Source organism: Triticum aestivum, chromosome 4D (assembly GCF_018294505.1).
Source record: "Triticum aestivum cultivar Chinese Spring chromosome 4D, IWGSC CS RefSeq v2.1, whole genome shotgun sequence".
NCBI lineage: Eukaryota > Viridiplantae > Streptophyta > Magnoliopsida > Poales > Poaceae > Triticum > Triticum aestivum.
Genome location: NC_057805.1, coordinates 16,656,776 through 16,670,678, shown reverse-complemented (window position 1 = coordinate 16,670,678; position 13,903 = coordinate 16,656,776). Strand labels below are relative to the sequence as shown.

The following is a 13,903-nucleotide window of genomic DNA, read 5'->3' as shown; positions in this document are numbered from 1 at the left end:
AGACCGGAGGCGGGCATCGTGTTCGGCCTTAATAATTGGTTATCCTGCGGGGCCTTTCGGCGGCGACAACGTATTTTTTCTCGCTGCGGACTAGGGCTCGGCCGGACGGCGGCCTGCCGGGCGCGCCAGGGGACCGCGGGGAGCGGCGCGTGTCCCCGCGGCGGGCGCGCTGCTCGGGCGCCGCGGCATGGCCGGGTTTTCCTGATTGATGACGCTGTGGACGGCGGCGTGGGCGGGCGAGCTTACGGTACGCGCGGGCGGGCGGCCGATGGGGACGGGGGAATCTGGACCTCATCCCGTCGCGTCGACATCCTCGACCGACCCCGACCGCGCTATGTTTGGAACTCGGATTTTTCCTGCTTGTGCCGGGATATTTACTACTGGTTCGTTGGCCGTTTTTTTCCCCCTTCTTTTGAGCAAACGACATGGTACAAGTGAGCGTTCGTTTGATAATAGTACCTTATTATCCTGCAGGTGGACCACTTGCCATGAGTGGTAATAAGCTATATGAAAAACAATAAACAATCCTACAGGTAAAAGGGTTGGACCGTTTTGTCTAATTTAGCCGGGTTCCCAAAAGAGAAGAATATTTTGAGCATTAATTAGAAAATGTCGGTTTATGGGTGAAAATTGTGCTAATTGACGTCAAAATAGCCTACCATATGAGGTTACGACCAACCAGGAAGAAAACCAGTAGCGGCAAACGTTTTAAAGAAGAAGACGACGTGTGGTACGACTATATGCGCTCGTACCACTGGTCGTACCACACGACATCTTCTCCCCCTGGTCAACTATTTCAACCCCATGTGATCGGATCTTAGAGAGGACGAACAGAGAGACCAGAACCACATTCCAAAACCATGAATCCATCGTCATCCACATCCTTATCATCAACATCTTCATTGATCCCTTTGTAATACCCTAGTGTGGATTCATATGTGTGTTAAATTAATCATTCATCGGATTTTTTCATGAACACCTTTGTGATGCTTGTTCTCTCCATGTCTGAGTAAACCCCCTAGGCATCGGGGATATGAAGAAACCCTAATATGTGCATGAGTTGAACTCCATTAAGATATATGATGCTCCTCATATGTACGTGTTCACTATCTTCGTGATGCTATATGAAGTCGGCCACATAGCATCTACCTATATGTGGACATGAAGGATATTATTGTCTTAGCGATGTAGGGAAGCGAAGGTATTGTGGTAATAGAAGCTATCTTCCTCCTTACATAACTTAGATACGGGAACAACGGACACTGCCTTACTTGTGTCCACGGGGGACCCTTAATCCTTGTTGCCCCAACCCGACAGGAAAGGAATGGTGGTGGCATATGTGATACAGAGTTGTGGCAATATGCACATAATTGTACTCGGCTTGACCCAGAAACAGAAACATATAAAGTGGATGTGTGATCTGAACCTAGAATTATACACCGCATAATTAAGTGACACACATACTAGTGATGAATCCAGATTTCCTGAGAATGCCTTAGTCCTATGATAACCCGTTGACGCGGGTGCGCTCCGCCTCATCCTTTGTTCTGATGGCGTCATCATCGTCGTTCATGAGCTCCTCCCTAGGCACCTCTCCACCGCCATAATGGTTTCGTCGCTTTTGGAGCTCCTTGGTGGCAGGGCCGCAAGGGCCAGCGCCATGTCCTCTTCGGTGTGATGGACGGTGCGGAGGCTAGCTACCATCGCCCCTATGTGCCCATGGCTAGGGGTCAAACACGGTATGATCAGTACTTCCTTAAAAGTCAGGCTTTCAGCCCCTCCTCATAGGTGAGGTGGAAGATCGCAACCACGCTGATGCGAGGGGCAGGGACGGGCAGCGCCAGGACGGTTGTTGTAAGGGCTAGAGCAAGAGGTGGACGAGCTTTGAGGGCGCGTGAGGAGAGGACACGCTGAAGGTGAGTGTTGTGGCTAATGCAAGGGTGGGTGCAATAGTTATAGGCAGGTGGTTTGTCCAACGATGCATCGTGGGAGATGTGATGGTCACCGAAATTCAATGCATGAGCCTGCATGCGCCGGTGTGGCGGCCGAGCAAGGGAAGCAGAAATTATGGTTGTTCGTCCCGTCCTGTCATTGGTGGGCCCCACAGTGGAAGCTACCGTCAAACAAGTCTCCCCCTCGTTGCAGTCGTCATGACAAGTGGTGGGCTCCGTAGAGAAGAAAATTGGTCAAACCAAACGAAAACAAGTCATGACCTAACAGAGACGGTGCACTGGGGCATGTAGCTAATATTTTCGGGTTTGTCTAGGGCACATGTAGATGTACCTTAGTTATTGCACATCTAAGTGACACAAGCAAGCATAGAAAAAAGAAAGAAAAAGGAAAAAGAAAATACCCACACGAATCTTCGCTTAAGATCAATGATATATGACTTAGATGTGCAACACTTATGTCACATCTAGATGTGCTTTAGCAAAACTGAATATTTTCACTAGCAACAGTGGCACCTACCAACTTCGTGAAGCTTCGGTGGCGGTCATCGAATATCCGAGTTCACTTCTGGCATGGACCAAAATTTCCTGTATTTTATTAGGTGAGTGGGGGATAGCAACTATGGTGTGGTTATATGTGAAGTGCTTGGTGCTACAAGGTTGAGTAGACAAGAACTAACTGTCATCAGTCATTAGTATTGAAGTTATCATGATTAGGTAACCCTTTTAGCGGACTCACAATCAAGTACTCCTAACTTACAAGTGTCCTGTTCCCGCAAAAGAAAATTTTACTTCCAAGTGGCTTCTACCACCTTCTCGCATCAGTTAAGCCTTTGACGCCGACGTAGATAAATAAATAAATAGTGGAGCGCTTGCCATTACAAAAAGGATTTGGGCGTCTGAGGTGGCCGACTATCGCGTTCGCGTGCCTTGGAACAGAGAAAACACCATGATTATCACGGGGGGAAAGGAGGCAAAGATAAACAGTAGCCGGTAGCTGTCATCAGTGTCATGTGTCTGCCTGCGTTAGCTTGGCTAGTGATCGCTACTATTAGTACTGCCGTACTTATTACGCGTCAAGGTCAAGGTCCTAACTTTCCAGGTCAAACTTGATGTGCCTAGCCTACTGCCCTCAAAAGTGAACGCTAATCACCTGCTCTCCCGGAGCTATCTGCCGCGTTGCATGTGCAAACCCTCCTCTCCCCCTCACTCCCGTGACAGGGGCTATAAAGAAAGAAAATATCAGTCGGGCGGACGCCCAACCGTATTCTATGTGTCACGGCGTCTCCGTCGACCCTCAAAACATACGTAATCGTTCGGACGTTATTTGTCACTAGAAAAACGCCCGTGTATTGCAACAGGGCCACATTAATTTTAAGAGTTTAATATTAATATTCTCATACATATCAAGTGACACGGCGACCTTTTTTTTTTACCATCAAATCCTCACACACACTCTCTCCCTCCCTCTTCCTCACTCTCTCTCCCCCTCCCCCCCTCTCTCTAACACACACACATATCCATCTTATTGGGTACGGGACCATAATCCATCTATTTCACACACACGCTAGTGCATAACAATATGAATTATGTGTATTATATTTGCCACCACAACTGAGGGAATTAATTTCATGTAAATCGGCCAGCCACAGCTCCAAGAATACGCGGAGGAGGTGGCCTGGGTCGTCGTCGGCGCCGTCCGGCGCGGGCCACGGGCCCGCTTCCAAGTGCGTCTGCGCGCCGGCCACCCACGCCGGGTCCTTCAAGTGCCGCTTCCATCGCACCAACTCCCAGAGCCACGACCACGGCCAGGGCCAGGGAAGCCGCCCTTCTTCGCCCCCTTCACCGGCCGCGGCCAACGCGGTGCCGCGACACCCGGCCTCGCCGTCCTCGTCCTCCGGCACCGTCGCGACCCAGTGACGCAACCCAAGCATCGGCCTCGAGAATCAAGAACGCTCGACAACGGAGAGGGAAGGGAAGATCATATACATGTCATAAGAAAGGGAGTTTATTTACTGGTCCCTCGATGTATTGTTTCCTTTGTTTGGAGATTGATTGCCATCCGTGAGTTAAGGTAAGGTTAATGTGATTGAGCGATTTTTCTGAAAATCAATTATTTGTTTTCTAATTAATGTGATTTAAGGTAAGGTTAATTAATTTAGATGTGATCTTTAGAGATTGTTCGTGATTGATTCTACATTACTAAATAACTTGCGCCGGTATGGAAAGTTCTGATCTGTTCAGATTTTCTTTCGTTGTGTGAGAGGGTGACGCGAAAATAAACCGATGAAGTGGGGGAGGCTACAAAAAAAAACTACGAAAAAAAACCAGCGCTGGGAGGAGGTACCAAAAAAACCATGGGAAGTGGGACAAAAAAACCTAGAAGCGAGACTACCAACTGCTCCATTAGGAGTAGAGATTCAACGAGGTATTTTATTGGTCCGCTGACGCGTTCGTTTGTCCGAATTCTCACAAATCAAAAGCAAACTAGAGAGAAGGCTTTGCGGGAGTCTGATTCGCCGTCACGTAGGACTCCACCCCCCGACCACTCAAACCGCCCACTCGGTCCATGCCCTCCTTACTTCGGATTTGCACCCTCCTCGCCCGCTGCCGCCGACCGATGTACCTCTCTGGCTGCCACTCAGGCATCCTCGGACGTCCGCAACTCCACCCACGCTCCTGCTCACCTTGGACGCCGCCGTCCACCCAGGATCTGGCCGCAGCTAGTTACCCTTCGCTACCTGCCCCTGTCATCCGCGGCGGTCACCACGCTCGGCCGGTGTTAATTTGGTCAAATGCCATTGAGATTTTTTTGACCTTATTGTTTTTTTAGAGTAAAACGATGGCGGGGTACTCGGTGATGGAGGATGAGTTGGCGTGCGATGCATGGAAGGTCGTATCTACGAACTTTGTAGGCATGAGGCAAGGGAGTTTGATCATCTAGGAAAACATGCATGCTTCCTTTCATGAGCAGAAAAGCTTCATGTCCTACGACTTGCACGTGACCCATAACTGCAATGCGAAGTCGCTAGCACATTGATGGTACATCATCTCCAGCACCCTCATGAAGTGCGGTTTGATTGCACGAGTGGAGACAATGTGGCCATCAGGCTCGTCAACAAAGGAGATAGTAAATTTTGCCTTTTGTTGCTCTACATGTTAGTCAATTCATTGATTCACTCAATGTTTTAACTTGATAAATCATCACGTGTATAGCCCGAACGGGCTGTCATGCTGCACCACAGGACTGAGGGAGGTCATTTGGATGAAGCTCAAGGGGCATAGTGCATGGGACGACATATGTCAGTTCTGTCATGAGTATCGATGATTTTGAAAAACTCGTTGAACACCCGGTTATTTCGGATGTGATATTTACATTTGAACTATTGTTGTACTAGAAATATTTGCATGTTATTTTTTATTGAATTGTGTTATTTTTTATAATTATTTTGAGTGTTGTGGACTTAAAAAGAAACAAGGACTTCTTTTGTTATTTCACATTCCCTGTGCCCACTCCATCCTTTTGTTCCTCCAAACTTCGTTGTCAAATGCCTCCACACCATGGCAGGAGCTGACAACATCGTGAGGCGTCACATCTTTCTCCTCAGGCACCAGTTCATCACAACCCCATTGCAGAATCCAGTTATGCATAATGCAACAAGTAGGAACAAACTTAACCTGGTGGTAAAAGTGTGGAACGACTTATGATCCAGGATCTTAAACTTCTTCTTCAGAGCTTCAAATGCCCTCTCAATAGTAACTCTAAGGCTGGAGTGTCTGAGATTAAGCAACTCCTGTGGAGTCCTAGGATAGTTCCTACCAGCGAACTCGTTCAGATGATATCTGGTTTTCCTGAAGGGTGGAAGAACACCTGGCCGACATGCATAGCCAACATATCCTAGGTAGAACTTGTCATTGGGGATGTTGATGCCATCAGGACGACTCATGCTGTCACTGAGAATGTTAGCATCATGTGCTGATCCTTCCCAGCCAACCAGCACATATGTGAATTTCAGATCAAAGTCCACAGCAGGAAGCATGTAATGGCTTGTGTAGTGCTTTCTACCCCTGTATGCTACAGATTGTGACTTTGGCACTCTGGCAGTGCGATGAGTACCATGTATTGCCCCAATGCAATCCTGAACTGGCATTACAAGATTGTGTTATGGCTATAGACGAACAATACAAGCATGTCAAGGCACAAACTACATACGGTCAGTGGTCACCTTGAAGTATGGATACCATCTTGGGATAGTGCGAACCTTGCTAGGAGTCTGGCCTATTGGTGACTTGGAGTTCCCCAACAATATACAACACTTGCCTGAAGTACCTGGAGATGGTCTCCATTGATCTCCCGAAAGTGTTGTCCATAACCCTGAACCTCTGGTTATGACCAACAACATGGAGGAACATGGCTACTTGCTCTTCCACACTGGTGTGGATGCTATCTTGTAGCAGCTCTCTGCTCCTAGGTCTGCACAAGCCTGACAAAAGATGCTCTATTCATTCGAAGTATGCACAAAGCCTCGGTGTCATTGCAGTTGTAGATGTAGTTCATCACCATCCTCTCTTGGTCCCGGATTAACATTGGACCATAACGGATGACAGACTTATCACCCCGACAAACAGCTCTCTTGTGGATCAACATGAGCCATGCCTGAATCATAGCAGTGCTGCAATCTAAACTACCAGCCTCATCCGTGCGTCCATAACTTAGTCGACATCGAGGGTGCGTTTGAGCAATGGAAAAATCGATCCTACACCTTGCCTAACGGCCTAACAACCGACCTAACATATGGGGGAGGGGGCCATGTTGCTTACCAGCTTTGGCGACGACGACAATGAAGGGGGAGGGGGGAGGGGCATGGCTGAGTCGAGGACGACTAGATGGTGGCCACGTGGAAGAGGAGAAGCAACTCATGCTAGTGTTGATGATGTGGCTGCTGCTGCCGCCGCCGCTTGCGCAGATCTGAGTCGCCGCCCCCATGGCCGGACCACAGATTTAGGAGGCCCTGGGGCAAGACATCAACAAGGGGGCCTTGTTGACTCAAAAGCTCAAAATATTTCTATTTGAAAAGCAAAGTAAATATCTAGTGCATTGCACAGACGATGATCTTTGGACTTCAAAATTGAGAGTACAATTTATCTATTGATAAGATGAACTACACCACGATAGTAATGAAACAATGTAATTCCAGTTTAACTCGCTTTCCTTAATTCGAACAACGGAGACTTCATTTTGTTCTGCAAAACATATAACCATGTCCAAACTAGTTGCTACTTAGAAAAATTGTGCTACCAGCAGATAAGAAGTTAGCACATGTACGTATATTTGTTTCTGAATCTTTCCCAATCAGCCATGTTCTTCACTCCCAAGAAATTTACCCAAATAATAACTCAATTCTTCCAAATTTGTTGTTGTGGATTTGAAAAGCTTACTCAACTTTCTGGAACTATAAGTTTGTGAAAAATGTCTAGAATTACTATCTGGAGGGAACACAATATCATTATGTCTAGAATTACTATCTCAACTAAAAAATCCCTAGCCTTATCATTCAGATTGTCGTAGTTTGGCGGATCAAAAATATTACGAGTGCATCATTGCTGTTCATCGACACTCAGTGGTCTTTTTACTAGATAAACACTTTCTAGACGACATGACAGTAAACAAGAACAGTTTGCACAAAATGATTAATACAGGGAACAAACACACCTAAATATGTATTGATGTGGATGTCGGTTGCCAGATCCGTAGGTTGCAGTTGTCAGCACGAACCAAAAGACGACACCAAAAACTGAATAATTTCTCCCATTCTGCAGTTCTTCTAATCTCCCGACTCCCAAGGACTCTCACACTCAGATCCAGTTAATATCAGAAGAACACCTATGCAGGTAGATGCGGATTCTTCAGAGTAGGAGGGCAGAGCGATTTAATTGAGGAACGGGATTATGGAAAGGAAGAAAATAAGAACACCTACCGTCTCTACATCTCCAACATCTAGTTGATGGGGAACAAGAAGAACACTGAGAAAGGAAGAAGAGCCGATTTGGGAACGGATTTTCGCCTTTAATCTCCATTAATGGCCGACGGCGACCTTGGAATCGGTAAGGCACGGGAGCGGCGGCGCTGTTATGGGAGTCAGGATCTTGCGAAGTGGAGGGGTCGAGGAGAAAGATTGACGATGGATTTTGCCCACGGCTGAATCGGCTCTCTGCTTTCCCGATATATTCCTTGGGCTTCTTACGTACGAAGGAATACTACCTCTCGGGCTGGGGCCCCTGCCTTCCGGGGGCCCAGGGCGGGCGCCCCGTTTGGCCGGGCCTGGCCGCCGCCGCCGGTGCTAAGAACAGAGGAGGAGCTTGTCCTAGAGCCAGTGGTGACCAAGTAAATGGGGGATGAGGCTAGATTTGGCGCCATCCCTCCGCGCCCGGTTTCCATCTCCCGCCATCTTCACCCGATTTCGTGTTGCTCCCTCGCGTGTGAGTTGCATCCTTTTGCGACAAACTCAGCCTGACTCGCTGGAAACTGCCGATTCGACCGTGCCGATGCGGGCCAGCCCATCCCGTTTGCAACCAAACTTGTTTTTCTCGCACTTAGATAATCCACGTTGGAAATATCATCGTATCCGAAATCCGTTTCACAGGCATTGTTTCTTCCATGCTCCGATCCGGCCATTCCCCGCCGGCAGCAACGGCAACGGCAACGGCGACCGCGCCCGTAGTAAACCGTACACCCTCACCCGCGCGTGCACGATAGTGAACACGGCAACACCACCGCCACCGTCCGCCGCTGTCATCCCGCCCCGCGTGAACACCCGCGCCAGCCAGCCAGCAAGCCATCTCGCTCGCTGCCGACCTGCTGCGTCCCGCGGCCGCCGACGCCTGGCAGCCGCGGCAGCGTGGGGACAAAAGCGGGGGGCGAAAAGAAAGACCACGGCACGGGCACGGGCGCGTGCAACGGCCGCGGTTGGACTTCGCATTTCCTTTCTTTTTCTGCTGCTCTGCTTTGCACCCGTGTGGGGTGGGGTGGGGGTGGTGCCGTCCGTGGTGGTAGACGGTGACGACTTCACTGCCCCGCCCGTCCGTCTGTCCGCGCATCTGGCTCCCTCCCTCCCTCCCTTCCCTTTTCAGCGCCGCTTCCTCCTCGCCCTGCCTACCCGGCTTCCTTCCCCGCCGTACAACCTTCCGGCAGCTCCCGGCGTCGAGCCGCCGTCGACCGAGGTACCCTACCGCCCGCCCCTGCTCTCCTCCCCGCTCCGCCAAGCTGCGCAGATCTGGGTTTTCTTTTCTTTGGCTGAGTCGCGGGGGCTTGCTGTGGTCAAGAGGTGCAGGGGTTGATTTTTGGGGCAGGCGCGCGGGGACGCATCCCTGCCAGGGCCGGCGCCTTCCTGTCGCCGTCGCCGAGCGTTCTTGGCTCCGATCGCTTGCCGGCTTCGGGCGGGTGCTCGATAGTGCGGGGCCGCTGGGCTGCTGCGTGTTGATGTCGAGTGGGGAAAGGGGAAGCGGCTTGAAGTGACACGCGGTGCTGAAATGTGTCGGGAGTGCTGAAATTCAGGAAATCTTGCTTCGAAATTCAGAGATGCCAGTGGTAGGCAAGATTGGTCATGAGCTAAGAACCACTTGCAGATGGTTGATTGCTTCCTGTCGTGTGTTTGAGCGTTCTACTCCTATGCTATATGTGTCACGACGAATATTCAGTGCTGTTTTTTATTATTTATTTATATGTTATTACACAGTTCCTGTTATTTTAAAGTGGTATATGAACCTCCTGCTGTGTTGTTGGAGTTCCACCAATGTGTATGAGTGGGTTGAGCATGACTGATTTCTGCATTCGTTCTTCTGTAGGGAATGTTGTGACAACTGATGCAGTGCTGAAGCTTTGGCGATGGAACGATGCGACTGCATCGAGCCGCTGTGGCCGACTGATGAGCTCCTAATCAAGTACCAGTACATCTCCGACTTCTTCATAGCGCTCGCCTACTTCTCCATCCCGCTGGAGCTCATCTACTTCGTGAAGAAGTCGTCCTTCTTCCCGTACAGATGGGTCCTCATCCAGTTTGGTGCCTTCATAGTCCTCTGTGGAGCAACCCACCTCATAAACCTGTGGACTTTCACCACACACACAAAGACCGTCGCCATGGTGATGACGGTTGCCAAGGTTTCGACGGCCGTCGTTTCCTGCGCGACGGCTTTGATGCTTGTTCACATCATCCCTGATTTGCTGAGTGTCAAAACGAGGGAGCTGTTTCTGAAGAATAAAGCTGAAGAGCTTGACTGGGAGATGGGCTTGATAAGGACGCAGGAAGAGACCGGGAGGCATGTTAGGATGCTAACTCATGAAATCAGAAGCACGCTCGATAGACATACGATTTTGAAGACTACCATTGTGGAGCTAGGAAGGACCCTGGGTCTGGAAGAATGCGCCCTGTGGATGCCGTCAAGAAGTGGTTCAAGTCTCCAGCTTTCGCATACCCTGCGCCACCAAATCACTGTTGGGTCATCTATACCAATTAATCTTCCTGTTGTCAACCAGGTTTTCAGTAGCAATCGGGCAATTATAATACCACACACATCCCCTTTGGCACGGATTCGGCCTCTTGCGGGACGATATGTCCCACCAGAAGTGGCTGCAGTGCGAGTACCTCTTCTAAATCTTTCAAACTTCCAAATAAATGACTGGCCAGAGCTTTCAGCAAAAAGCTATGCTATTATGGTTCTGATGCTTCCATCTGATAGTGCAAGGAACTGGCATGTGCATGAGTTGGAGCTTGTTGAGGTCGTCGCCGATCAGGTTAATGCCGCCTCTTTTTTTTCTCGAACACAATGCCGCTTTTTTTCCCTTGGTTATTTGTAATATAGATATTTGTAGGGGTGAATGGTGTTTAAGGTGTTGGCAAATGCATATGCATGTGATGTTTCCACCGACAGAGACTCTTCAACTGGGAAATGTTTTATTTGTTCACAACTATGAATTGTTCAAGGGCTTCTGCAAATAACATCAGATCTCTCATTCTAAAAAATCTATGTTTCCTTGAAACCAAAAGATACAAGATATAGATGTGGTCTAACATTAATACATTATCATGAAATGATATTGAAGCAGATTTTTTCCCTATTTTTTCAGGTAGCAGTTGCACTCTCTCATGCAGTTATTCTTGAAGAGTCCATGCGTGCACGTGATTTACTAATGGAGCAAAATGTTGCTCTGGATTTAGCTCGACGAGAGGCTGAAATGGCCATCCGTGCTCGGAATGATTTCCTAGCTGTTATGAATCATGAAATGCGAACACCAATGAATGCAATCATAGCTCTTTCATCCTTGCTCTTGGAAACTGAACTCACCCCTGAGCAGCGTTTAATGGTGGAAACAGTATTGAAAAGCAGCAATCTTCTAGCAACACTTATCAATGATGTGTTGGATCTTTCCAAACTTGAGGATCGCAGCCTTGAACTGGAGATCAGAGCATTCAATCTTCATGCTGTTTTCAAAGAGGTCGCAATATTATCTTCTGCTTTTCTATAAATAAAGTCTATATGCATAGTTCACTTGCCTGAAAGTTTTCGTTGGTGTTACAGGTGATGGGTTTCATCAGACCAATTGCAGCTATCAAGAGGCTGTCTATGTCGGTTATGTTAGCGCCAGATTTACCATTATGTGCTATTGGCGACGAAAAGAGGCTAATGCAAACTATCCTAAATATCTCCGGTAATGCTGTTAAGTTCACCAAGGAGGGCCACATTACACTTCTAGCTTCCGTTCTCAAGCCTGATTCTTTAAGAGAGTTCAGAACCCCAGATTTCCATCCAGCTGCAAGTGATGACCATTTCTATTTGAAGGTTCAGGTAACTATTATAGAGATTTGTGTGAACGATTTTTCTTGTCAAGGCTATGAGCTCATATTCTCGCCATAGGATTCAGAAATCAAGATCTAAATACAAGACAACTTAAATGCCCTGTGCATCTTCAGTCACTGGAGATACCTTTGCTCAACATGTGCATGTATGAAATTAGCCACTTCGGATCATTACTTATCATTATTGAGCTATGGGCTCAAGGCACATCCGAAATCTCGGCTGGAATGTTTCGTCAAATCATCTTCAAGTTCTCCATATGACTGTCTAGGTCCAGATGTTTTTCCAGTTCTCCCTTATGTGGCTATACCATAGGGGCCATCTTTTATTGCATATTTTGTGCAACAACACAGAACAAAGCGAGACCGAGATTGAATTAGCCAAAAAAAAACACAGCATTAAATGGAAACATGAAGCGGTGGTACATGAGACAGAAACCCAAACCAACTCATCGCGTTCTCAACTATGCAAGAGCGATGTTAAGATATAACAACAAAAACTTCCATCCGATTCAGTTAAAAGAACATTTCATCAGAAAAGCTCGCATGCTGACATGACTAAAAACTCCGGTTTAGCTGCTACCAGTGTTCCTGGGAATAGAACTAAAATAAAAGAAAATGTTTTATTTATGATTACAGATCATGAACATGCCACAGAAACATGATGGATTTTGAGAGAAGTGGTTGGTCAAAAACAATATCTAACTGTAAAACTGATGTGTAATCATTTACTCCCTCCAACCCATAATGTAAGACGTTTTTTGACACTACACTAGTGTCAAAAAACGTCCTATATTATGGGACAGAGGCAATATTTGTTTAGCAATTTTCTTGGTTATTAAAGCCTCTGTTATTTTTCTGTTGCAGCTAAAGGATACAGGCTGTGGCATTAGTCCTCAGGATCTACCCCATGTATTCACAAAATTTGCTCAAACTCAGCCTGGAGGTAACCAAGGATACAGTGGTAGTGGCCTTGGCCTTGCCATTTGCAGGAGGTAGATCACTATCACGTCTCGATCTCCTTACTTGTAGACCTTCAAGAGTGTATGTTATTGTGCTTGGTAACTCTGCTTCTCTTGAAGCAGCACACAAAGATATAGTATATGTTACTGTGCTCGGTAACTCTGCTCACTTGGTTCTTAACCTAGTGAATCACTCTTTCTAAAACTCGGAAGCCATTCTGAAAATCCTATGCAGGTTTGTTACTCTGATGGGAGGGCACATCTGGCTGGACAGTGAAGGAGCTGGAAGAGGCTGCACGGCTACATTCATCATCAGGCTCGGCGTATCCGACAACACCGACGCATATCAGCAGCAGCTGGCCCCTCTTGCCTGGCCAGGCAGTGCAAATGTCGAATCTGCCGGTCCGAAGGCGCTTCACGAGGAGACGTGGCCGCCGTCTTCCCTGAAGCCTCGTTACCAGAGAAGTGTATGAGCTAGTGTAAACTACCGACGGCGCCGCATCAAGTAGGGAGTCGTAGCTAGTTTTGTTCCCCCTCTAATTTTGTGCCTAGTGTTGCTGTAGCTGGCATATATTGTACAAATAATGTGTATAGCAAATGGGACTTCAGATTGCAGTTAAGTTCCTGGGTGCAGCACCAACTCGCTGCGTTCAGTAGCATATGCGGTCAGCCAATTTGCATATTTCGGGTGCGCGTGAGCCCGGTTATATCAGAGCGAAGCTACTCTCCGTGGAAACCATGTGTAAAAGTTTCGATGAATTCTATAGTATGTATACAGTGGAGGTGATAATCTGTAGATCTGTAAAAATGTTCTAGATCAAACTCATCTTGTTAGGAAGATATATAGAGAAAAATAATAATATAGGTGTATCTTGTTCCAGAAACAGTACTTGAAAATGCCGGGAATAAAGATCGGAGGTGAAATAGGTGGGGCTCTTTTCTGAGAAAGATGGGAACATGTTTTTTTTTTGGAAAATGGGGGACTCACCGGCCTCTGCATCAGAACGATGCATACGGCCACCTTTATAGATAAATAAAGAGGTTCAACAAGGTCTTACAGTCTGAAATCAAAATAATGGCAAGCTCACGGAGAGCCACAACACCAAACACAAATGCCAAGAGGCCACAACCGGCTAGCATA

At 47.6% G+C, this 13,903-nt stretch overlaps 1 protein-coding gene across 2 annotated transcripts; it reads left to right on the top strand.

Annotated features, from left to right (window-relative positions):
* Positions 1-8,905: 8,905 nt before the first annotated feature.
* Positions 8,906-13,554, top strand: LOC543446 (probable ethylene response sensor 1). Of its 2 annotated transcripts, XM_044517373.1 has the most exons (7): positions 8,906-9,170; positions 9,273-9,537; positions 9,795-10,740; positions 11,074-11,442; positions 11,526-11,792; positions 12,668-12,795; positions 12,998-13,554. In XM_044517373.1, exons 3-7 carry the CDS (start codon positions 9,835-9,837, stop codon positions 13,233-13,235), a joined length of 1,908 nt encoding a protein of 635 aa, XP_044373308.1. In that variant the 5' UTR covers positions 8,906-9,170; positions 9,273-9,537; positions 9,795-9,834; the 3' UTR covers positions 13,236-13,554. The 2 variants fall into 2 exon arrangements, with proteins under 2 accessions (XP_044373308.1, XP_044373307.1); XM_044517372.1 differs by lacking the exon at positions 9,273-9,537 and having other exon boundaries at positions 8,912-9,170.
* Positions 13,555-13,903: the final 349 nt, after the last annotated feature.

Bases quoted from the DNA above. Each gene is read 5' to 3' on its own strand.
- LOC543446 (XM_044517373.1), top strand. From the start codon at position 9,835: ATGGAACGATGCGACTGCATCGAGCCGCTGTGGCCGACTGATGAGCTC. The intron at 11,443-11,525 runs GTCGCAATATTA...TTGGTGTTACAG, and splicing joins TTCATGCTGTTTTCAAAGAG to GTGATGGGTTTCATCAGACC. The intron at 12,796-12,997 runs GTAGATCACTAT...AATCCTATGCAG, and splicing joins GGCCTTGCCATTTGCAGGAG to GTTTGTTACTCTGATGGGAG.